Source organism: Pogona vitticeps, chromosome 13, assembly GCF_051106095.1.
Source record: "Pogona vitticeps strain Pit_001003342236 chromosome 13, PviZW2.1, whole genome shotgun sequence".
Taxonomy (NCBI): Eukaryota; Metazoa; Chordata; class Lepidosauria; order Squamata; family Agamidae; genus Pogona; species Pogona vitticeps.
In genome coordinates this window covers 8,076,790-8,103,371 of record NC_135795.1, presented here as the reverse complement: position 1 = coordinate 8,103,371, position 26,582 = coordinate 8,076,790, and the positions used below count along the sequence as shown (strand labels likewise).

The 26,582-nt window shown below is 42.8% G+C and overlaps 1 protein-coding gene across 1 annotated transcript in view; it reads right to left on the bottom strand.

The window, feature by feature from the left end:
* Positions 1-3,338: 3,338 nt before the first annotated feature.
* CPPED1 (calcineurin like phosphoesterase domain containing 1) overlaps positions 3,339-26,582 on the bottom strand; it is an 86,854-nt gene continuing 63,610 nt past the window's right edge. The window contains exon 4 of the mRNA XM_020807817.3: positions 3,339-7,406. Coding sequence (XP_020663476.3) covers positions 7,174-7,406 — 233 coding nt within the window. The 3' untranslated portion in view covers positions 3,339-7,173. The remainder of the gene's footprint in view (positions 7,407-26,582) is intronic.

Here is a 26,582-nt window from a genome sequence, read left to right as displayed (position 1 = left end):
AAGAGATAGTCCCGTTGTGTTGACCTGCAAAGTTTGTGCAAAGTTTGCCTTTGTGCCTGAGTGTAACATAGCGCACACACGCAGCAAGTGCAAACTGGTGGCATTGTCAGAAGAAAAAGTGAGCGCCGAAGCAGCGAATAGCCACACTTACTGTAAGGCTATAAGGGAAGATGAAGTCTACGTTGACAGAACTCTTGAGCAGCAGCAGCCGCCACCACGGGGGGCCCTGGAGATGGAAGAAAACTAAAGAAAAGCTGGAAGAGAAGTGCTGAGAAGAATAAAATCATAGTGGAGGAACCGCCACGGAAGAGAGTCACAGTTAGGAACAAAAGAAGGAGACGGCTATTTTCACCGATGGAACTGCTTTCAGGTACTTTATGAGGAGTCTGATGGACAGCAAGTAGACGAAGTCAAAGAAGGGACCGTGGAAGAGAGGGACTGAAACTCAGCCAAGCAGAGGCACTGGACCTGCACCCTATAAAAAGAAGATGAGAAGAGTACAGTGGACCCTCGACTTATGGAATTAATCCGTATTGGAACGGTGGCCGCAGGTCGAAAAGTCTGCAGGTCAAGGCTCCATTGACATACAATGCATTGAAAACCGATTAATCCATAATGGGCCATTTTTGTTCTATTTTGGTCCCCCCCCCCCGGTCTGTAGGTCGATTCTCCGGCTGCAAGTCGAACCTAAATTTTGCGGCCGGAGAAGTCTGTAACTCGAAAAGTCTGTAAGTGGAGCCGTCTGTAAGTTGAGGGTCCACTGTAGTTGTAATAGGAGACCCAGTGGGATGGAAAGTGAAGCTATGCTGGGGAGATCCATGGACTTAAGGACTTTGGGACCTAGATAGTTTTCTCAACTACCCTATAAGTGCCTGGAAGAGGAAAAGAAACTGAAAGGAAAATATTCCGGGTGAATGACTGGCTACGAAAGTGGCGTCGGTTTTTGGGATCACGGGCTAAGCATTCTAGATTATGGACTGCTAGCAACAGATGGCTTGCACCTCACAAAAAATGGAGAAAATGTGTTTTGCCACAGCATGAAGAACGTCATTAGGAGGGCTTTAAACTGAACTGGAAGGGGGAGGGAGACACAAGCACAGAAGTAAAGATAGGTGAAGCCTTATTCACAATAAGAGGATCTGACCAAACAGTTCTAATGGGAGTCAATAATAACATTTTGTATTCTCGAAGGCTTTCATGGCCGGGATCCAATGGTTGTAGTAGGTTTTTCGGGCTGTCTGGCCATGCTTTTGAGGTTTTTCTTCCTAATGTTTCACCAGTCTCTGTGGCCGGCATCTTCAGAGGACAGGAATCAGAACTCTGTCTGTGCTCTGGTGCAGTTTTGTGGGATAGTTGAGTATTTATAGCTGTGGGATCAGCTTTTTGTCCTTTTCAGGAGATTGGGTGATTATGGTGATCAGCATGCTTTTTTTGTTGTGGGTGTATTGTTGTGATAAGGGGGAGAGATGATCTGTCACTGTGATGGATGGGTGTGATTAGCTGGTCTTTTATGTGCATTTCTTTTTTTGTTGAAGTTATGCATTCTCCATGATATGCTGATTAGCAAGCTAACTAGATGCGAGCTGGATAGATCAAGTGTCAGGTGAATACACAACTGGCAACAGAATCATACTAAGAGGGTGATGATTAATGACTCCTTCTAAACTAGGAGGAAGCAACAAATGGGGTACCTGGGTCTAGTGCTATTCACTATTTTTATTAATTACTTGAATGGGGAGGCAGGGAGTACTAATCAAATTTGCGGATCATACAAAATTGGGTGGAATAGCTAATACCCTGGCCACTGAAACAAAATTCAAAATGAACTGGGTAGGCTTGAGCAGTGGGGCTGAAAACAACAGAATGAAATTCAAGAGAGATAACTGCAAAGTATTGCATCTCAGAAAAAGAAACCAAATGCACAGTTACAAGATGGGGGACACCTGGCTCAGCAATACTACAAGGAAGAAGGATCTTGGAGTTGTTGTAGATCAAAAGCTGAATGTGAGCAAACAGTGCGATGTGGCTACCAAAGAGGCTAATGTTATTTTAGGCTGCATTTACAGAAGTACAGTCTCAAAATCCCACGACATACTAGTTCCCCTTTGTTCCACAATGGTTAGGCCTCACCTTGAGTGTTGTGTCCAGTTCTTGACACCACACTTCAAGGAGGATGCTAACAAATTGGAACAAGTTCAGAGGAGGGCAACAAGGATGATCAGGGAGCTGGAAACCAAACCTTATGAGGAAAGGCTGAAAGAACTGGGCATGTTTAGCCTTGAGAAAAGAAGTCTGAGGGGTGATACTGTAGCACTTTTCAAATATTTGAAAGGGTGTCATACAGAGGAGGAGGATCTGTTCTTGATCATTCCAGAGTGCAGAAGATGCAAAAACGGGCTCAAGTTACAAGGTCAGATTGTACCTATAAAGAGAATTTATACAAAATGTTTTATAGATGGCACTTAGCACCTGACAGACTAGCTAAAATGGTTTCTAATCGGTTAAGTAATTGCTGGAAATGTCATAAAAAAACTGGAACTTACTATCATCTTTGGTGGACATGTGATAAAGCAAAAAGGTTTTGGATAAAAAAACATATATGGCTTGTGAAAATAATCAAAAAACATGTAGATTTTAAGCCAGAATTCTTTCTGTTAGGTATAATACCAGAAAATGTTGATAAAAATGTATATTTATTACTGCATATTTAAACAGCCGCAAGGATATTTGCACAGTACTGGAAGAACGAAGAAACACCTCCAGATGAAGAAATAATTAAAAAGATGCTAGACTGTGCAGAAATGGACAGACTGACATTAAAAATCAAAGGGAAGGAAGATTTTGGATACTATCAAACTTGGAATCTGTTCTATCAGTGGCTAGAAATATACTGTATAGATTAAGGATTTAAGATGTATTGTAGATGTATCAAAAAATGACTATAAACGAAACCTAGGGGACACAATGTTAAACAAGTATGGATAGATTTTGTAAATAATAATAATTAAAAAGAAGCCAGATTTTGGTTGAATATCAGGAAAACCTTGTCAACTGTTAGAGCAGTATGGCAATGGACCCAATTACCTCAAGAAGTGGTGAGTCCTCCAGCACTTGAAGCATTCAAGAGAAACGTAGACAACCACATTTCTGCATCAAGCAGGGGGTTGGACTTTATGGCTCTATAGGCCCCTTTCAACTTCGCAGTTCTGATTTTCTTCTGTGAAGATGAGTTTTCACAGCATCTTTCCACTTTATGACACTGTTCACACACATTGTAAAATCAATGGTGGTGGCGACGGTCTGTTACAAATTCACATACAAAACCATAAAACCCAGAAGACCTCTAATCCATCGTTTTATTGGATTTCCAGGGGGGGTCAAACAGGTAAAGATCAACTATATAAACAATCTTAACTGCTCTTATTTTTTTCTCTCCAAACTATGTGTAAACAAAGAATACAGAAAGAACGAAAACAGAAAATCTATTAACAAAACATGTCTCAGCCACAAAGACTTACGTCAAAAATAACAATCCCATTTGTTCAGTTTGTTTTATTGATTGTGCCAAAACCATTCTGAATGATTGTTTTGGAATGACCATTTGAAGCAGATTTTTAAAGCAATGGTGAAAATCCTTTCTGGCAATACTACAGGAAATGCACTTCTTTGGGTATAATGGGAATGAGTCAGCCCCACATTCGATATGCCCTTACACTACGCTGTTATGCATACAATTAGAGGTGCAGGTAGTATCCCTTTGACATATTAAGTTCCTTTTCAGTATGTGAACCATTCTGGCAATAAAAATAAAGTAAAAAAAAAATTTAATGTGACCTCCTCCTATGCAGTAGCAGCAAAAGCCTGTTAAAACAACAGAAGCAATTGAAAACACAGAAGGCGTAGGGAGCATGTACTCCTCTGGATGTTGTTGAAATGCAAATATCATCACCCCTTCTCTCTGGCTATAATAGTAACCCTTTAAATATCATCGGAGAGAGCCGCAAGTCCTGCCAGACCTGAGGCCTCATAGGCAAAGATTGAAACTCGTCATGAGAGTTGCGATTCAACATGAAGAGGGTCACATATTGAGGAATATTCCTCACTACTGCAGTATATTTTGGTACCTTTATTTGATCATCTGCAAATAAGGCTAAATTAAAAGGATTCCAATTAAGTGACTGCCGAGCCATGGGTTTTACAACGGGTACACCTTTACCCCTCCCCCAGGGTGAAGAACAAGAGACTTTATCCAATACTAAAATGCAGTGTAATAAAATGGGGAAAGATGCAAATTGAGCATGAAGGAGGTATTAGAAAAATAAGACTACACCTCCATGAATTGCATTTCTGCTCCTACTCTGGGGATCGTTATTAGAATTCTAAGGACTCTCGTGAAATGGCAGTCCACAATTTCTTGGCTGAAGCTTTTAATGGTTCAATTAGTTCACTGCTGATTGATGTCCATACTGTAAAGAAAACCAAAGGCTCTAGAGGAACTACATGGCAGCCTGCATGCCTGCTTTATTTCAGCCATGTAACATCCTAAGAAGGCATTTGCAGCTTTTTCTGTGGGAGTGGGAGAGGACTCCCCTTTCCGCTGCAAGGCCCTTGCGTGGCACCGATTCTCCTACAAGCCCAGTGTCAGTGCTGGGCCTCTGACTGATGCCTACTCTGGACAATTCCCTGCTCTTTGTGGGTGTACTGCGTGGTTTACAGTCTTGAGGGGAGAAAGCAGAAATCGCTTTCCCCCTCCATTTTCTTTGCAAAACGTGGAGGGGGAAAGCCGCTTTTTGCAATGAAAATGTAGGGGAAAAGCAGGAATCGCTTTCCCCCTCCACTTTCTTGCAAAGAAAGAAATTTTGGGTTAGAAAAGTGGGTGGGCGCCTTATACAGGGGAAAATATGGTAATACTATTAAGCTAGCATGACTTGTTTTTGAGAAACGTACGTTGACTTCTAGTATGTTCTTTTCAAAGTGCTCACAAGCCATTTCCAGAAGGGTTTCTGGTACTGATGTCAAGCTGACTGCTCAATAGTTGCCCAAATACTTTCTCTCTCTCTTGTTTTGCCTCTTTAAAGGTGGAAGCGTTTGCCTCCAATCGCTTTCTTTTCTGTGTTCAAAATCTGGGTGTGAGGTGGCCCACAGGTAGTAGCTGAGAAGGAGGAAGCAAGGCGGAGAAATCACCAATGGGTTCGTGCCCATCTCAAGCCCTCATTTTATACTGTTCCCATAGTCTAGAATTATGCTACTTTGGAAGATTTGGGGTTATTTCCAGTGGTAACCAGCTGGCAGCTTCCTGCTGCAGATTGTGATATCACTGCCACTGCTGGAAAGCAGGGAGGGGGCGCTGATAGCAGAATGGATTTGCCAGAGGATACTGTGTTGAGGACTCTGCCGGCCACAACCTGAACAAGTTATTTTTGGAATGTGTGGCGCTTGAATTGCAAGACTAAAGGCCACTAGGGCACATGTGGAGGTGTACTGTAAACAAGTACGAGTTTCAGACTCTCCATCTTGCTGTCAACACTCGTGTGTGCGGTCACGTGAAGAGATTCCCTCCACGAGCCATTAAAACTCTGTGTTGATTCAACATGAAGTAATTTACTATAATTTGGTCATTTTACTATAACTGAACACTAAAGGCGGTGGCCTGTTCACTGTTACCGTTTATGAGACCTGCCTCCATTTGACTCGCTCTGCGTGTGTGCGAGAGAGACAGACTTGCAGCTGCTCTTGGGCTGCAAGTGGCTGTTCCCTCTTTATTTTACCTTGGAGGCACCGCCTGAGGGAAACCTGAAGTGTAGCATTAGTGCAATCTCCCTGCTGGTTCTCCTTTGGATCTCTTGCACAAAGGTGTGAGTGGTTTAGGACAGTTGAAAGGAAGCAAACTGGGATATAAAAGGAACCAATGGAATTTTGCTTTGCTTGTTAAGGAGCAAAATCCATGCTCTCTGGTTGTTCTGCCGCATTTCAGTTTGTAGAAAACGAGCCCTGGGTGCTAAAATGCTGGACAGTCAAATCGATAGTGTTACAGTTCACAGTTAGGTGGTTATTAATGACTCAGCAAGTAAGCTGATGGAAGGATGATCACAGCTGCAATGTTAGCTCTACACTGCCAGCTACAGCCTGGGAACGTTTCTTTTTGGGACGCCACAAGAAGCCAAGTAATTTTCCAAGTGTTTCTTGCATAATCCATCGATACTCAAAGGACCACAACTGCGTGTTCCCAATTTCGGAGGTGTTTTTATTCTAAAAGTCCCAACCAGGACTTGGTGTCACAATGTGGTCAAACAGCTAGAGGAGCACAGATTATGTTATGATCTGTTACGTCCATTGCCAAGTATACCCAGCACGTCAATCTTGGTGAAGCAACAGAGATGGGCACACAATGGCTCAACAAACTACACATATCCTAAAAGGTCACGACTCATTAGAACATCCTCACAGTATCTGGACTTAATTTTTTAAAAAACCCTAGATCATTGCATAGCTGTGTGTGAGTGTGTGTCGCCAAAGTTTATTTAAATACCAATATAATGAACTGCTTATGCCAAGATAACTGCATCTCTCAGATTTAGCTTGTTCATTTCAAGATCAATAATGCTATCATTGCTTTTAGAGTATAAATTAAACCAGTACTTTCATTGGCAGTGAATTTAAAACTCTCAGTTGGCCTGTAAAGCTTTTGCCTCTGTAAAGGTTTGTATTTTGTTTACTATGACAGGCTTGGTTGGCTAAAATCCTCTTGTACAACTATGCAAAAGGTAGAACTTCAAGAGGCGAACTGCTTCAAGTTTAGAAATCTCAGTAGACATATTATCTGTTGCATTTGAAGCTGCATATGTTAAGATATGCAACAGGCCTCCAGACATTTCACTTTTTATGGAGCAATGTAACAGGATTTCAGCTATTATCCTGCCTGTATTTTAAAATAACAGGGATATAGTACAGGGAAACACAATTCAGTATTGTGCCCTTACCAAAAACCTTCCTGCAATACAAGGATGGAGAATCTTTGGTCCTCCAGATGTTTTGGCCTACAACACTCATCAGCCTCACTAAGCATGGCCAATGGTGAGGCACTGTGGGTGTCATGGACCAAAACATCTGGACAGCCAAAGGTTCTGAACCTATTGCCTTATCAGAAATGTTTATCCTGACCAAAAGTTTTGGCTAGTTTGGCTTTAGCAGAGCCTTAAGATCTTTTCCTATATCTTGGCTATTGCTCAGTTCATCTAAACTGTAGTATCTGTGAACAATTTTTTCATCAGTGACGGCTACCAGTCTTAGTCCATGAGTGTCTTCTCCCAGCTGGCATCCTATGGCAGACGAAACGACCATGTCGAGACCTTTATAGAATCCTCCAGCATTCCTGTGGTAATGGCCAGAAAAAACGGCTTTAACACCTGTTTAAACAAAAGGAGATAAAAATGAGAAAAAGTTAGTATGCTTAAAGGTGTTCATTGAAGTCTGGAAACAGATTGTAAGTGAACTCTGCAGTCATCATCATCATGTGACGTCAAATCATTTCTCACTTGTGACAATCCTTTCCAAGGTTTTCTTAGTAAAAAGTACTGAGAAGGGATTTACCCTTCCCTTCCTCTAGGGGGCACCCTGGGACTGTGCACCTTGCCCAAGGCTACAGAGGCTGGCCCTTCTTCCAGGAGGCACAGTGGGGAATCAAACTCTCTACCTTGGCAGTTAGATACCAGCAGCTAGAGCTATTCAGCCAGAAGACCTCTGTACCCATTGCTAAATTAATGCTATGCACCAGATCATTATGACCGTATAAGCAACTTAAACTGGTTCACCAAAGTATATTAAAAATGTATTACTATTTTAACCAATCACAATGAGATAACAAGCAAGGGAAAATCCCAGAAACGGACTCATCAGTTAACCATTTCTCATTCAACCCAAAGCAACTGTCACAGCTGTTTTCCAACAAGTGTGAATGGCAATGGTTGTAGACCATCTTGATTGTCTCCATTGGTGTCGCAAATATTCAAGCTGCCCTTTGCTATATAAAGCCTGGTATCTGGTAAAGCTGGCAACGCAGGCACAACATTGTGCAGCAATATGGGGCCATTTCCTGGCATTTTGACTCATGAATACAGAAGCACAATATTCTACATTCATCAATCAGAGGTTTTTTTGTAGAACATACTTAGCTCCATCTGTGTCAAGATATACTATTCTTGTGGTTCAAAGATGCCTTACATGTGTGTCCCTGAGCACGTGTTAGTTCATACCTGTGCTCTGAGACTAATCTGGTAACAAGAGAGGAGGGAAGAGTCAAAGGGGCTCTAATCCAATATAGTTGAGATAGGGCACAGCACCTGTATCTTCCTTCCTGGGGGACTGTCAACAGCCTAGATGAGGAGAATTCAATTTGGAAAACTGTGCATGTGAAAGGAAACAAATGAACCGTCATCACAATCCCATGGCCCCAAAACATGTACAGGATAGTTTCCCAGCGTGGTCTGGAATTGCTACCTGTAAGTAAAGGTTGGTTACCTTTAAATATACAGTGGTGCCTTGCATAGCGAGGTTAATCCGTTCCGAATTAACCCTTGCTATGTGAAAACATCACTAAACGGAACATAAAAACCCATTGGAATGCATTAAACATCGTTTAATGCGTTCCAATGGGCCCTAAACTTACCGTTCAGCGAAGTTTCCTCCATAGCGGCAGCCATTTTCGCGCCCTCGGTAAGCGAGGGGAGGGCATGAAAACGCTGCACGCGGCCATTTCGGGCATCTGGCAGCCATTTTAGAACCGCCGAACAGCTGATCCGCGGGCATCGCAAAGCGAAGATCGGTAAGCGAAACGCTTACTGATTGTCACTATGCGAGTTTTGCCCATTGGAACGATCGGTATGCCTCCGCATTAGTGACCCCGAAAAGGGGATCGCTATGCGGATTCGTCGTTATACGGTGCGCTCGTTAAGCGAGGCACCACTGTACAGTGATACCTCTGACTACATTGGATTCCAGAAGGAGCTTCTTGCTTTGGGGCGCCCAGGACTGTACATCCCCAGGACAGAACTTATCTTGTGGCTTTGGACAAAGTGTCCTTCCCATGGGAAGCCTCCGTTTCAAGTGACACGGAAGCAACTATGGCGCTCCTTGTTTGTTTCACATCATCAGTTGTCATATGTCTCAGCCAAAACTCCGAAGAAAGACCAGAATGTAGCCAAGGTGAACGCAGTGGGCAAGGCAGCCTTATGTGGTGAAGATGGGGGAGAACATTCACTCTTACGTGTCATCAAAAAGGACAAGCAAAGAATCAGATTTATGTAAAATTTGCATTTCCTAATACATGCAAAAGTGCATATTTGGAAGCAATGATTAGAGAGGCACTTCCCTGTCATATGGAAGCCTTTGACCAGGCGGACATTTTGCTTCCTGTTCTCTGTTGCCCAAGTGATGGCATTTGTTGATCAAGAAACGTCAAGGCCCTTGCTCTTTGGGTTCTCAATTTTTCAGACAAATTTATGGCCAGAAAGCCTTTCAAACAGAACAAGGCTGGACTAAAAGTGGCTTCCCAGAGGTTGAATGAAAGGACAGGCCTGATAAGAATCAGAGACACTGATGAACTGAGACATTTTGCTATTTGAAGCAAAAGTCACGGCGTTCTCCCCTCAGAAGCAAATGAGATTTCAAGGATGCCACCTGTGCCACATCAAGAGATGGGAAGGCCTGGGAAAAAACCCAGAAAAATCTGGGAAAACAGTTTCCCCGCCCCTGTTTTTCCCCCAAAGTCCTCCCCCCCTGAAAAATTGGGAAAAAAAAGGTTTGTGGAATATGTTCTTTTACAATGATAAATAAGATGTCTATGACATGGTATTCAAACTATATGACATGAAGACCTCAATGAAAGACTTCTGAGATTTTATGCCAATAAAAGGTTATGATGATGATGACTTCTGAAACTTTTATGTATTTAAGTTCTCTCTCTGGGGAGCGGGGGGGGAGAGCACAGACGCTTGTATATGGTGCGCATATAATGTTCTCTCCAGTGCTTTGCTGTTGTGTCTCATGTCCTAAGATTGGCTACAGGAGGCAGAGGGCTGATCTTGCCTAGTGGGGCACCTGGCCATGGAGTCACACACCGAAAACAGCAAAGAGAATGGCTTCTAGGGGAATGAAATATTTCACAGCATCCAGAAACATGAAATGAAGCATGAACGTTAGGCCAACGGCTACAGGGTCGCTACCACCAAGTGAAGGGAACTTCCACAGCTTACTTCAAAACATAGTATCTTCTTTACGGCTTTTACTCCTAGTACAGTGGTGCCTCGCTTAACAACGATAATCCGTTCCAGGAAAATCACTGTTAAGTGAAAACGTCATAAAGCGAAATGAAAAAACCCATTGAAACGCATTGAAAACCATTCAATGTGTTCCAATGGGCTAAAAACTCACCGTCCAGCAAAGATCCTCCATACGGTGGCCATTTTTGGTGCCTGTATAGCGAGGAATCTGTCCTTAAGCACAGCGGGGAGCCATTTTAAGCACCCGGTGGCCATTTTGAAAACTCGACGATCAGCTGTTTTTGATTGTCGTAAAGCAAAAATCGGTTCCCGAAGCAGGGAAGCTAAGTGAAATTCCCCCATTTAGACCATCATTTTGCAATCGCAATTGCGACTGCAAAAACATCTTTGTAAAGCAGATTCGTCGTAATGCGGGGCAATCGTTAAGCAGGGCACGACTGTAGTTGCTTCTTTTACTTTTGGTAATTGTTTAAGGCAGTGTTTCCCAACTTTGGGTAACTCAGGTGTTCTTGGACTGCATGTCCAGAAGCCTTCACAACAACTATGCTGGGCTGGAGTTTCTGGGGATTGTCTCCACCTGGTTACTAAAGGCTGGCAACCACTGGTTTAAAGAACACAACTAGAACATTCTCTTATTTGAGATGTGCTAAGAAACCGAACTGGAAGAACAAAACTCCACTCTATTCCCTGGAGTTTCACATACATGACATGTGGGATGTTTCCCATTTTCAATTCCATGGAATGTTTTCAGGCTCTCTTTGAAAGAGAAGCTGCCAAAGGATTCTGTCGGAGGAAACACAAAGGAAAAAAAAAAGACAAACAGCCGACGTTAAAACAAAATGTCTGCTTTGATTTCCCAACTCTGGCGAAGTTGTCGTCATTGCTGAAGTGGCTTGCCCTCTTTTGCTTCTTGATCAAAATGAATATCCTTTATTTAGCACAACTCTACGAACTTCACCTACCTAGGATCCAAGTTGCATCTATAATTCAGTGTAGTGAAACTTCAAAAAGGCGCTTCTTTGAGTCAAGGCTACACTTCCAAGTGGAGCGTGCTTTTTCCCCTCTTTTTCTTTAAATCTTTGGCACAACTTTTAGAATATTTTAAAACTGTATTCCTGCACACATAAAAAGTCTTAACACAGGAAACATACAAAGGAGGGGGGGAAAAACTCCCAAACCCAGCAACTAGCTATAATGATGAGGCAGACTGCTTTATGGTTGTCATATTATAAGCCTGTTCTGCCTAATGATGTATAAAGCACTTTCTGCTTCAGTTGCCTTCAGGACAGCAGCTGAGTTTTCCTGTGTGAATGACTATTGGGGGGGACACCTTTAAGGCTGTAAAACAGATCTTATTTGGGCACATACTTGATGACATACTGCTGCTTCGGAGGGCAATGTGTGGGCACACAAGGCGCTACCTCATCCTCGGTTGGTTGTGGGTCATAAAACTTGATGCCCTGCGCTTTGGTTCATTGGGACATGAGCCAGGAAAACTTGACTATGCCAGTAGCTATGATCAGAGAGGGTCAAGGAGCCAGCCAAGTATAATAAATGAACAATAAACAAAGATGCAGGAACATGCTAGAATTCAAGAAACGTTTGTTTTAAGCGAGTCTCAACTGGAATACAACACCCTCTTCTACTCTTCCCTGCCCAGCAGGCGTCAACAGCCGGCCTCAGTGAGCAGAGACAGCTGAGCATCTTGAAGGTATTGCTGAGAAAGATATCATCTGCTGCTCAGTGATGGACTGCATAAGGGAGCTGCGCATACATTTAGCAGTTACCCAAGAAATCTTGGAATGTGTAGCAAGAAACACCATGAGCTGCTCAGCCCCTCAAATCAAGCCGGCAAGGAATGAGAATTTACTGACCCAGAAGGGCCGGTTTGTAGGTTTCATCCTAGAATAAATGGCTCTCCGTGAGGGTGCAGAAAACATATGCACACCTACACAAAGAACAACTAATTAAATTACAGTTGGCTCATCTGTTCCTTGCTATGTTCAAAGCCTCACAAAATTCAACAAATATTACAGCCACCACAATGGACTAAAATGGATATTAGCAATAGAAAGATCTCACTCTGCGCAAGCTTCCTGGAAGGAAAGAACTTTGCTTTGGCTGAAATGAAGCAAGAGCCAGCATGAGACCTTGAAAACGGGGCCAGCAAAGATATAAAAAACAACACACCCAATACTGTATGCATTACATGAAAACCTAAGAGGAGCACCAGCAGATGGGAGACCCACCTTGTCCCTGGGCTATGTTGAGAAAGATGCTGACACAGTCAAGGTGGCCTGTGTTGAGGGTGGTGGCAAACAGCAACTGCACTGTTCCTGAATCATCATCATCATCATCATCATCATCATCATCATCATCATCATCATCATCATCATCATCATCATCATCATCATCATCCTGCTGCTACTACTACTACTAACAACAACAACAGCAACAACAACAGCAACCTCCATTGTTCCAATGCTTGTTCTGTCACAATTGATGGAGAGATCTTATAAAGATCTCTGATCAATATAAACACCAGTCAAGACACCAGGAAAATCCTCTTGGCACAGAGCAAAGACATGGATGTAATATGCAGCCATCAGTAGCCAACGGACACCCAAAATAATTTCTTGTTGTGTTTGATACGCTTTTTGATATGCTATCCCGGTGGCTTCCATATGCTAGAGAATGTCAGCACGTGCCCATTGCCCTCATCCAGCATAGCCTAATGGTAACATTTCTTATTATTGGTCTTGGGAGGATGATGGGAGCTGGAAGGTCACAGATCCTGAATTCATGAGCCCATGGCTTTAGTCTTCCTTCCCCAGTCTTTCAGCTTTTGCTCATAAAAAAAAAAAACATGCAGAAGAGAAAAGGACAAGTTGCTTACTAGTAGCTATCGTTATTTGAGTGATCATCTGTGAATTCACACATTTGTGTTTTCTCTGTGCAGTTCCAAAGAGAGGCACTTTTAGATCATTCTAGAGCCTGAAAAATGTTTGTTAGTTCATCCTAGCTCCGCTGCATGTGCTTCTCGCCTGGCTGCTAGCCCTTCGTTCTCCCAGTGCACTGCAAATAAAATATGCTCTTGCACGGCAGACTGATGTGTGAATCCAAAGATGACCACTCAAGGAATTACAATAATAAGTAAGCAACCTGTCTTTCTTCTTCTTTTGTGGTCTCTGCGAATCACCCCTTTGGGTGACTGGCAAGCTCATTTACTGGCTGGTGGGATAGCATGCCAAAACATGCCAAGAAATGACTGTTCTGCCAAAGGTAGCGTCTAGCTTCCCTCTGACATCACATCTAGAACATTTGATGAAGGCTAGAGGTTCAGACCAGGTTGCTGCGTTGCAATTGTCTCTCCATCGAACCCCCTTAAGAATCCCATAGAAGCAGCTACTATTTTACTGAATGGTCTTTCAAAATTGTGGGCACCAGTTTCTTTGCTATTTGGTAAAACAAGTTTATAATGTTCACTATCCATGTGTAAAAATGTCAGGCTGTGACATTTTCACCCTTTCTAGAGCTTTGGTAGCTGACAGTCTAGAACAGTGGTCCCCAACCTTGGGCCTCCAGATGTTCTTGGACTTCAACTCCCAGAAATCCTAGCCATCAGAGGTGGTGGTGAAGGATTCTGGGAGTTGTAGTCCAAGAACATCTGAAGGCCCAAGGTTGGGGACCACTGGTCTAGAAGACTTCTGGAACTGCTTAGTTCTCAATGTGCAAAAGGCCAATGCACTGCTGACATCTTATGTATGTAGTGTTTTTTTTTCCTAAGTTCAACGCTGGGGATAGAAAGCACTAGAAGATGGATTTTTAAAAAGCCAATTTTAATGAACTCACCACAAGGATAAGTAAGGTCCCATGGCAGGAGATCCGGACAAGAAAAGGAGTCCACGAAGGGTGGGAGCTTCTTAAAAAAGGGAATTCTAAAGGGACAACTACAAACAATTCCAACAAGAAAGAAAAGGTGGGAGGCAGCAAAAACAAAACAAAACAAAAACCACTACTGTGCCTTCACAAAAAGGAGTGGAAAACAAAAAAAAGGACACATACAGGAAGTGGAAGGAAGGCCAGGCCACAAAGGAAGAGTACAGACAAGTAGTGAGGAAATGCAGGCATGGCCTTAAGGAGGGCAAAAACTGAGAATGGTCTGAGGCTAGCTAGAGACACTGAAAGCAAGATAAAAAGCATTCTCCAGCTATGCGCGAAGCAAAAGACAAAGAAAAGGAACAGTGGCTTAGCTGCTCAGTGGAGATGGAAAAATGATAACAGAAGACAAAGAAAAATTCCTGTTTTAGTTCAGTCTTTTCCTGAAGGACAGACTACGACCCTCCAGACAATTATGAAGTCGTGATGGAGGGGACAACATTGCAGCTGGAGATTGATAAACAAATACTCAAGGAATAGCTCACTACCTTGAATGAATTCAAATCTCCAGGACTGGGTGAACTGCATCCAAGTGTATCGAAGGAAGTGTCTGAAGAACTCTCAGAACTACTGCCCATTATTGTCTTGAAATCATGGGAAACGGGTGAGGGGCCAGATGACTGGTGGAGGGATAATGTTGTCCCCATCTTCAAAAAGGGCAAAAAGAAGGAACCTGAGAACTACAGACCAGTCAGCCTGCCATCAATCCCAGGAATAATTCAGGAGCAGATTACAAAGCAGTCACTATACAAGTCCTTAGGGAAAAAGCCGCCTAGAGTGGTCCTCTCGGACCAGATAGGCGGGGTATAAATCAAATAAATAAATGAAAATGCAGTAATAAATAGAAGCCGACACAGATTTGTCAAGAACAAATCTTGTCAGACTAATTTTATTTCAGTTTTTCATCAGGTAACCTCCCTAATAGACAGAGGGAATGCTGAAGACATCATATATCTTGACTTCATCAAAGCTTTTGACAAAGTGCTACATGATATTTGGGGATCAGCAAGTTAACTAGGTGTGGGCTAGATATAACAATTGTCAGGTGGATACTTAGTTGGCTACAGAATCATAGAGCATGATGATTAATAGCTCCTTCTCAAACTGGGAGGAGATACCAAGTAGGGTACTCCAGGGCCCAGTGCTATTCAATATTTTTAATAATGAACTGCATTGGGGGATACAGGGAATGCTAAACAACTTTGCGGATTACAGCTAATGAAACAGCTAATACCCTGGAAGACGGAAACAAAATTCAAAATGATCTGTATAGGCTTGAGCACTGGGCTGAAAACAACAGAATGAAATTTAACAGGAATAAGTGCATAGTACTGCATCTAGAAAAAGAAAATGAACACACAATTACAAGATGTGGGATACCTGGATCAGCAATACTACAAGCGAGAAGGATCATGGAATCATCATAGATCACAAGCTGCATATGAGCCAACGATGTGATGCGGCCACGAAAAAGGCCAATGCTATTTTAGGCTGCATTAATAGAAGCATAGTCTCCAAAATCTCACAAGGCACTATAGTAGTTCCCTATATTCAGCCTCACCTTGAGTATTGTGTCCCATTCTCAACACCATCCTTCAAGGAGGATGCTGACAAATTGGAACAAGTTCAGAGGAGGGCAACAAGGATGATCAGGGGGCTGGAAACCAAGCCCTATGAGGAAAGACTGAAAGAACTCAGCATGTTTAGCACTGAGAAAATAGGAGTGAGGGGAGATATGATATAAATTTTCAAATACTTGAAAGGCTGTCATACAGTGGAAGAGCAGGATCTATTCTCAATCATCTCAGACTGCAGGACACGCAACAGGCTCATGTTACAGGAAGCCAGATTTCAATGGAATATCATGAAAAACTTCCTTGTTAGGGCAGTAAAACAGTAGAACCAATTACCTCAAGAGGTGGTGAGTACTCCAATGCTGAAGGCATACAAAGGGAAATGTAGACAACTACCTGGCAGATATCCTTTGATTTGTATGTGCAGGGGGTTGGACTCAATGGCCTTATACGCCCCTTCCAACTTCGTGATTCTATGAAGTGGAAATCCAGAACCACCTTAGGCAGAATGACAGGTGAGGGGAAATTAGTATATGGTCAAGAGGAGGGCCACTGTCATAATTTTACCCAGAGAGCAAGAGAACTGGCTAGAACAACTGAAGGTGAGAGGAATTTTTAATGACTGATTTACTATTCCCTAATGATAAGGAAGTCTGTCACGTTCTGGGCCTGATGAGAAAGGAAAACATCTAAACGCCTTAAAATAAACATTTATAATTGTGCAGCCTTCCATCTGAACTATTCACATGGTGACTAAAGCTTTCATCCGTGGCGCAATTTCATTGAGGTAATTGCTAAAAATGAACATTATCTGGCTGTTATCTTGTCTAGAAGGACTTTTTGCCTGTTTTGCCGAAGATGACAAGAGACCTGTGACTAAATGAAAGCATCTGGATGGACCAAAACAAATAATTGTAATTTACAGCGTACCCTTAAATGAACTGGACTCTTAAGATGCACAGATATGGACAAAAACCAATATGGACTTCTGAAGCCAAATTACTTAATAAATATCCCAAGAGGGGGTGGGGGAATTAATGCAGCCTGCTACTTTTGCATATGTTTCATAAAACATTGCAATTATGTGTTGCAAATAACAGGGCCTTTTTCAACTTTAAGTTGGAAAATATATTTGTAATGATGTAGTGTGCCATTCTTAACCTTCTGAGACATGGCAGTTGCATTAAAGTGCCCAATGCCAAAAGAGGGCCACATCTTCAATCAAAATGTAACAAAATTATTAAACTATCAATTTAGATCAAAAGTAAACATTACAAAGATAAATGAAGAAATGTTTACTTGAATGCAATCCATTTTGGAACAATATTTTACTGTGGAACCCTTTTATTTGTTTACACAGGCTAACCTAGTGAGTGCGATTTTTGAAGTAGCACCAGAAGATGCAACTAACTTCTTTTCAGATGGAACTAATTGATTTGCAAGCCAGTGATAATCTCAGAGACATTTACAAAGAAAACAGTCAGTTAGATTTCTATTCTGGTTTACCTGATATAGTTATCAACGTAGAGACATTTGCTGCAGGCTTGTTCACAGTCTCTGGCAGCACAGAAATCTGTGAACAAACTTTCTCCCACGATGAAGACTGTGAAATCCAAGTGTAGGTCAGGACTTACAGAAGAACATTTACATGACATTTCAAAGGTAATCTGTCACAAACCTTGACTTGGGCTAACAGAAAATAGTCACAAAAAAATCACACTCACTACAGGTGTAGCTAGATAAAAGGAATCCACAGCAAAATATTGTTCCAAAATGGATTGCGTTCAATGGATTGCACTCGTAACATTCCTTCATTGACCTCTGAATACTTCCCCTTGGTGGCAAAGGACATGGTGTCCTGCCATGGTTAAAGCCGGTATTCTTTTGTCCTCAGGTAAACTACAGTGGTGCCTCGCTAGACAGTTACCCCGCATGTCAGTTTTTTTTGCTAGACATTGACTTTTTGCGATCACTATAGCGATTCGCAAAACAGTGATTCCTATGGGGGGATTTCGCTGGACAATGTTTGGTCCCTGCTTCGCAAACCAATTTTCGCCAGACGACGATTTTGACGGTTCCCTCTGCAGTCGCAAAACAGGTGTTTTCGGGACCTAAGCTTTGCAAGACAGCGATTTAAACAGCTGATAGGCGGTTCGCAAAGCGCTTTCCTATGGCCGATCTTCGCTAGACAATGACGATTCTTCCCCATTGGAACGCATTAAACAGTGGAGGTGAAAAGGGAACCGAGGACTAGCAGCAGAGTGGGGTGCATGTGCAATGGAAGGAGTATGGACTAACAAATCTTACCAGGCTCCAGAATGTTCCAAAGGTCTCAACACCCAAATGTATGATTCGCAAAGACCACAAAGAACAACTCTTATTTTATGCATCTATTCTTCAATGTGTTGCTTTAATCAAGAAGACTGGAGCCAACTCAAGAGTGGAAATGTCTCGGGTGTTCTTACCAATATTCCTAGCTACACCTTCCAAAGGAAAATCCACTTTCTGCCTGGACATTTCTAATCTTCCTTGATGTCTTGGCACCATCTGCAAAATCTGACAATTTGGAAAGCAGCAGAAAGGCTGCCTATGGGAGAGAGATCAGTTGTAGTGCCTCTGTAATTACAAGATGCAGGAACAGAATATATAAAAGCTTTGCAAATGCTGCAGGGAGAAATGCTATGACAAAAAACATTAGTCTTGCCTGAGACAGCTATGAAGAATAATTTTCCTACATGACAACCTTGGGCCTGAGAGACTAAGCAGGAGATACCTTTAGTGGGTCAACTTCCTGCTCATAAAGTGAACATATTTTTGCTGGTTTCTTGTGCAAAAATTCTCTGAGGTGGCTGTACTTCAATGTAGCTGAAGCTTCTTACGATTGCAATGGTGAACGATAGCAGAAACTATCATGGAAGTCTAGGCTGCTCTCTGGGGAAATACAACAACATACAGGCGCAATAGAACTCTCTAGCAAGCACTGTCGTTGGCTCTCCACTTGTTGCTGTAAAATGCAAAAATCAGTCCTTTGGTTTCTTATCTACAAAGGCTATGCCATCATCGGAGTAAGGAGAAGCCATTAACTCTCCTTCTAGATGTGGAAACAAGATCTAACGAAGATGTGCAGCATCCCCTTTCATGATGTGGATGATTTATGAGGCATACTTATGCAAAGGGCAGGTGACATATTTCAGCCAAAAGGCCAAACGCAATGTCAGATGTTTCAGTGCTGGGCAGACCTGAAAGCAAAAGGATGAGATCAAAAACCCCAGGCACACTAAAAACATGTAGGAGGCACTCCTAAGTCAGACTACCAAACCTTCAAAGATGAGGGATAAAAGTAACGACAAGAGAATCTCGGTATCTGATATGTTTAACTCTGCCAAGCATGATTCCTCGCGTTCCTTGCTGACAACTGCTTCTTCCAGAAAGGGGGGAAGAAAAGGGACAACAGCTGGTCAAGTGGTCAAGGAGGTGGAAATAGTGGGCCACTGGGTAGAATATGTTACACTGAGGTAGGAGAAAGTTGAAGGTCGTACAATGTTTAAGAGTTTAAGAAAGCAGATTTCAACAAGCTTAAAGAAATACTGGGTGAGACTCCATGGGCAGAAATGTATAAAAACAAGGGAGTTTCCAATGGGTGAAAGTTTCTTAAAAGGTGCGATACTTGAAGGCACAGTCACAACTCCAACAAGAAGAGGGGGCATTGACAGGAAATAGAAAGATGGGCAAATCACCAGTGAAGAATATAAGCAAGTAGCCAAAGTTTATGGGGAGGTCAGGGGAGTGAAAGCTCAGAATGAGCTCAGGCTTGAAGGGAAGAGGCTAAAAATAAGTGTTTTCTCCAGTGAGAGGAGGAACAAAGAAATGGTAGCTCTACCGTGTGGGAGGAATGGAAGAATGCCAAAGGGTGACAGAGAGAAAGCATACGGTGCTCAGTGTTTACTTTCCTCCACCTTTTCCCAAAAGGAAAACAGTGGGCAACCGAGGACAAGCAGAATAATGAGGGGCCATGGGAACGGCTGCCCAAGTTAGGCATGAAGAAGGTGGTGAAGAAATAGCAAGCGACTTTAAATAAAACCAAGTCTCTAGAGCCAGATAAAACTACATCCAAGTAGAGTAAACTTTAGTACCCAAGGGTACTAAAGGAACTTGCCGATGTAATATCTGTCCAGAATCGCTTAGAATTCTTTGAAAGAAAGTGACTGGAGGCAAACGCTTCCGCCTTTAAAGAGGAAGAACAAGAGAGAGAGAAAGTATTTGGGCAACTATTGAGCAGTCATCTTGACATCAGTACCAGAAAACCTTCTGGAAATGGTCTGTGAGCACTTAGAAAAGAACATACTAGAAGTCAACATAAGTTTCTCAAAAACAAGTTATGCTAGCTTAATAATATTACCATATTTTTCCGTGTATAAGACTTTTCTAACCCAAGATTTCTAACCCACTTTTCTAACCCAAAATTTCTTTCTTTGCAAGAAGGTGGAGGGGGAAAGGGATTCCTGCTTTCCCCCTACATTTTCGTTGCAAAAAGTCGCTTTCCTCCTCCACATTTTGCAAAGAAAATGGAACTTATGCAGAAGAGGGTGGCCAAGACAGTAAAAAGTCTGGATGTCAAGCACTAGGAGAAACAATGGACAGAACTGTGTATCTTTAGAAGACTTTCTGGAAAAGACACTGATGTTAGGAAAGTGTGAAGGTAAGAGAAGGAGACGACAGAGGACAAGATGGATGGACAGTGTCATCAAAGCGACCAACATGAATTTGACCCAACTCCGGGAGGCAGTGGAAGACAGGAGGGCCTGGTATGCTCTGGTCCTTGGGGGGTCACGAAGAGTCGGACACAACTTAAGGACTAAACAACAGCAGCTTGGAGAAGAGAATATTCAAGAGGTGATATGATAGCCCTGTCGAAATACTTCATAGTAGCCATGTGGAATGTGGGTCAAGCTTGTTTTTTGTGACCACAAAAGGCAAAGTCTGAACTAATGGATTCAAATGACAAGGAAAGAGTTTTCAGCTAAACAAATGGCCATCTCTCAGGACTGCCTCAGCTGTGGCTTTCCTGCACTGGCAGAGCATCGAAACCAATGACCTTCAGGGCCCCCTCCAACTCTACAATTTTATGACTCAATGATTTCATGCGTGTTGCACAACAGAGTAAGAAGTAAATCATGGCAATATAAGGATATAAGACGACGTGAGTTTTATTAACACAGGTTCTCTCTTCCTGCCCTTCATCTGTTACTTACTCAACTTATTTTTGTTCACTGACGTAAAGAAGGAAACACAGTCCAATCAGTACAAAGATGACAAGGAAGCCAATTTACTTTGACTTTTTAAAAATCTTGAACATAAAAAGAAAATCATGAAAATATGACACACGCTCAGATACAATTTATCTGCACAACTCTACAATATTTTCCTAAAGCAATGCTGTCAAATTATGAGTTTGGAAGAGCCCCTGTGTTCTGTACAGTAGGACAAGTTGCCTTTTGACCAAATCCAGCGATGTGTTCAGGACTCATGTGCGTGCAATGCTGACACATTGGTATTTGGACTGCCTGACATCTGTTTCTGTATTCTACAGCCAGTTGATAATGAGCCCTAAATTAGCTCAAAGTAGTTTCCTCTTTTCTGTTTGCTATTTTCCTGACGAAGTCAACCCCTCCTTCCTGCATAGAGGCATTCAAAAGATCTTGACAGGCTCAAACAGAATGAAATTTACATGCAGTCGAGCAGTACAACAAGGGAACCAATTACCTCAGGAGGTGGGGAGCTCCCCAGTGCTGGAGCGCTAACCAGCATGGCTAGTGGCAAGAGCCGGTGAGAGTTGTGGTTCAAAACATCTGGAGCAGCAAAGGTTTTTTATTGCTGTGCTTAATGCCCACCCCTGCCCTTGCCCTGTTTCTGGTTTGTCCAGTCTGTGAGAACATGCAGAAACGAGTTTATTGTTCTGTGCAAATGTAATCCACGCAAAAGCCAAAAATCAAAACACCGTTTCCAAATATCACGATGGATATGGTTGTGCCACTTAGAAGGAAAGCTGTTAAGTGAAAATTATGCTCCCTTCTACTTACATACAGAAGTTGCTTTCTCTTCATCAGCTTCTCTGACAGACACATTAATGGATGTCAGAAAGAAGCTGATGGGATGAATACTTACATAGTGTCATGTCGAAGCAAGAATCCTGTGTTGCTTAAAAAGTTCTTTTTGTATGTTCTGGGTTTTAAATAAAGTATATTACATTCACATTTAACTTCAGTGAAATAAATCTCGCAGCTTTTTAACAAAAATAGGTCCTTTTGAAGGTGGGTTAAAATATTTTACACAAATACATAAATCAAAAATGACTGAACTCAGAAAAGTTTCTTTTTGGACTGCAACTCCCAGAATCCTCAGCCAGTTTGGACTCTGGCCGTTGTAGGCCCCAAAAGGAGTTTCTTCAAATATGCACATATATCAGCAGTTCTAGATATATGCATTCAATATTGCACATTGGTGATGACAATAGCAAGACTTGCTTCGAACTAGATTTCAGCTCGTTGTAAGTTGGACAAGAAAAACAATCTTAAATGTCTTGTTACTTTTAATGATCACCATATCCGGTGTCACTGTTTTGTGTCCCTCTCTTCACAGTTGTTATAGAGGCAACAAACCTTTACTGGAATAGAAGCATCTACATTGATCTAAGGCTTCCAATGAGCTAAAACCTCCTGGTTTTAATTTTAACTCAACTCTAGGACCAGAGTCTGATCAGGAAAAATAATCTTTTGAGGCTCTTCTTTGGATGCTGTTGTCCACAATGGTACAGTGGACCCTCGACTTACGGAATTAATCTGTATTGGAACGGTAACCGCAGGCCGAAAAGTCCATAGGTCGAGGGTCCATTTCCCATAGGAATGCACTGAAAACCCTGCAATCCGTTCTAGCCAAAGGGAAAAAAAATCCTGGGCTTCAAAAGTTGCACCCGCTGCCCTCTTGTCTCCTGTCCCCAATGCCCTCTGCCTCCTGTCCACATCCCCTCCACAGGACGCAGAGGGCACCAGGGACAGGAGACAAGAGGGCAGGGGGGCGGCTTTGAATCTCCCGCCCTTTCCCCCTGCCTTTCCTAGGCTGCAAAATTTTAGTTCGACTTGCAGTCGGAGCTTTTCGTACCTCGAAATTTCCGTAAGTAGGGACCTTCGTAAGTCGAGGGTCCACTGTACAGAAATGTCATTTCAAAAGATACATGCCTAGTATCCTCGTTAGCGGTATTTATACGTAAGACTGATACTTCTAGCAAGCCTTGGAACATTATATGCATCGTCTGTTCATATTTTCATACTTTTAAGTTTTATTGCTAGATTTTAACATTTTAAACATCACGGCACTATTTGCTGATTTGCTATTTAAATTATTTCTCTTTTGTTTTAAGTTTGTAAACCACTCCGAAGGCATTGCTCACTGGGCAGTATACAAGCGTTCTAAGCTGATCAAACAGTAAAAATGAGCCCTCTCCTCCAAGGGTGCTTTGAGCACATTCAACGGGTTGAATTCACTTTGGTTGACAGGAAGTGAAGGCAACTACAGCCCTCAGAAGTTGGGAACTCCCTGGAGACATCAAAGAGCTTAGGGTCATGATGAAGAACTGCAGAAATTAATTGAAAGCACAGGCCAGAACTGTATTGGTGATTTATGCTTTTATAAAGGAATCTGCATAAGCCTCGGTGAAAAATTACTACTCAATAATGAGGTGTTGATTGCATTCCTGGGTGCATGCGAAATGCAATTTGCTATCAAGACTTAATACAATTTCCCTTTAACCAACCGTGTAAGCAATTTGCTGCCACCACTTACATAATTTTCCTTATGTAAGCATACATTGCTAATAATGTAACAGTCAAAATCAGTGCACGTGATGTATTAGCCAACAACAGTGGTCATTTTAGACCCTGGGCTTAATGGCATTAGTTAATGTACGGGCAGAGAACCTGTGGTGCTCAGAAGGTCTGGACTACAGTTCCCACCAACCCCTGACCAATAATAAGGCTGGTGATGACCGAAGTGAATTGTAGCCTAAACATTCAGTCAGCTGAGGTTTTCTGGTGTAATGGATAGAGTGATGCGCTACTCAGGAGGCCTGGGTTCCAATCTCCACTCAGTCATGGAAAGCCAATGGGGATGTGGAATTGAAAAAAAAAATACTCCTTAATTATCCCACTTACCATGGAAATCCCATTCAGGTCACTATAGGTCAGTTCCAATTTGAAGGCCTATAACAATGACAAGGTTCTCTGCTCCTGACTTTGCTGCCTTCAAAATGCAGTAAGCTAGCACTCTCATTACAGTGGTGCCTCGCTTGACGATATTAATTCGTTCCAGCGAAATCGCTGTAGAGCGAAAACATCGTCAAACGAAATAAAAAAGCCCACTGAAACGCATTAAAAGGCGTTCCAATGGGCTGAATACCTGCTCGTCCAGCGAAGATCCTCCATACGGCGGCCATTTTCGGTGCCTGTATAGCGGGGAATCCGTCCTAGAAAACAGCGGGGGGCCATTTTGAAAGCCAGCCGCCATTTTTAAACCCGATGATCAGCTGTTTGCTGATCGGCATAAAGCGACCGGGAACCAATCAACGTAAAGCGAAATTCCCCCATTTAAAACATCGTCTTGCAATCGCAAAAGTGATAGCAAAAATGTCGATGTAATGCAGATTCGTCGTAGAGTGGGGTAATCGTCCAGCGGGGCATGACTGTATTTGAGGGGGCTCTGCTGAATGGAGCGCTGTAGCTTGAGCCCATGAAGCACCACTAAACCATGGTTTAGCAAACATCTCTTTTCCATGCTCTGTCTTACCTTCCTACCTAAGGAACAGGAAAAGGTGACCATCCCCTTCCATATCAGAAACCAACTGGGCTGGCAGCTGGTGAGTGGGGCAGCATCTTCCGGAGAATATATCTGTCCTTCAACCAGCTGGCGGTTCTCTGTGGCCCCAGCCTCTGCTCTCAGAGGCAGCTGCTCCAAATCCTGTGGTGTACGAATTTCCTTTTATTCAAAACTGGTTAGGCGTGATCTACAGGACTGTGTCTAGTTCTGGACACTGCATTTCAAGAAGGATGCTAGCAAATTGGAACAATTTCAGAGAAGGGCAGCAATGATCAGGAGACTGGAAACCAAGCCTGATGAGGAAAGACTGAAAGAACTGGGCATATTTAGCCTTGAGAAAAGAACTGAGGAGAGATACGATAGCACTTTCCAAATACTTGAAAGGTGGTCATAAAGAGGAGAGACACGATCTGTTCTCCGTCATTCCAGAGTGTAGGACACGTAAAAATGGGCTCAAGCAGCCAGATTTAGGCTGAATATCTGTTAGAGCAGTGGTCCCCAACCTTGGGCCTCCAGATGTTCTTGGATTTCAACTCCCAGAAATCCTGGCCAGCAGAGGTGGTGAAGGATTCTGGGAGCTGTAGTCCAAGAACATCCGGAGGCCCAAGGCTGGGGACCATTGTGTTAGAGCCTTTAGAGCTAAAAAAACCCCAATAATGGTTAAATGCCATTTGAACAGGCCAAAAACAAGAAAAACAAAAAAAATCCACCACATTTTTCCATGTATAAGACAACACTTTTCTCTAAAATTTTTAGACTAAAAATTGAGGGTCGTCTTATACACGGAGGTAAGCCGAAGAGAGAACAAAACGGCCCATCCCTTGCCTCTGCAAACAGGCTTCCTTCAGTCCCGAGGCTTAGCTTCCTAAAGTCAGGAGACTTCGCTTCCTCCAATCACAAGCCTTACGTAACTGATGTCAGCTGATGCTGAACAAACCAATTGGAACACACCTTGTTGGAGGTGGAGGGTATAGGCAGTGCTCAGATGCAACGAGGACTGGCAATGCCCGAGCATTCTGAGCCCAAAGGCAGAGCACTCAAAGCTAAAAAATTTCTTAATTTTGGGTTAGAAAAGTGTGTGGGAGTCTTATACATGGGGGCACCCATGGTGGCGCTGTGGGCTAAACCGCAGAAGCCTGTGCTGCAGGGTCGGAAGATCCGGCAGTCGTAAGATCGAATCCACGCAACGGAATGAGCACCCGTCGCTCGTCCCAGCTCCCGCCAACCTAGCGGTTCGAAAGCATGCAAATGCGAGTAGATAAATAGGGACCACCTCGGTGGGAAGGTAACAGCGTTCCGTGTCTAAGTCGCACTGGCCATGTGACCACGGAAAGATTGTCTTCGGACAAAATGCTGGCTCTATGGCTTGAAGAGCGGGATGAGCGCCGCCCCCTAGACTCGGACACGACTGGACAAAAATTGTCAAGGGGAACCTTTACCTTTACCTTTACCCACCAAAAATATGGTACAGTTTCAATAAATTAAATTAAAAAGTAGCAGCAGCAGTTTAAAATAAAACTGTAGCATAAAACGAAAGAAAGACCTAATCAAAAGGCACCAACAAACTTCTTAAAGGCTGAGAGGGAAAGGGTGAAGCTAACCTCTGTAAAAAAGAACTTGCAGAGCCTACATGCCACCATCAAGAAAACCTTGTTCTGTGTACTGTATTCAGCTCCATTCCCCCATTCCTGTCTTGCAGCTCCCTTGACTTACTGGCCACTGGCCGTGGCGCCACAATACAATACTTTGGGTGAGGGGGGGAGAGAAGTGGGGGAAGCTAGCCTGAGAAGAACTTCATTTTTTTCCTCCCTGAAAATAATTTATAATTATAGAATGGAATAAAGTACTAAGGATGGGCTGGCCCCCGTCCCTTCTCCCCCCCCGCCAAAGTATTATATTGGGGAATCATAGAACAGAGAAGTTC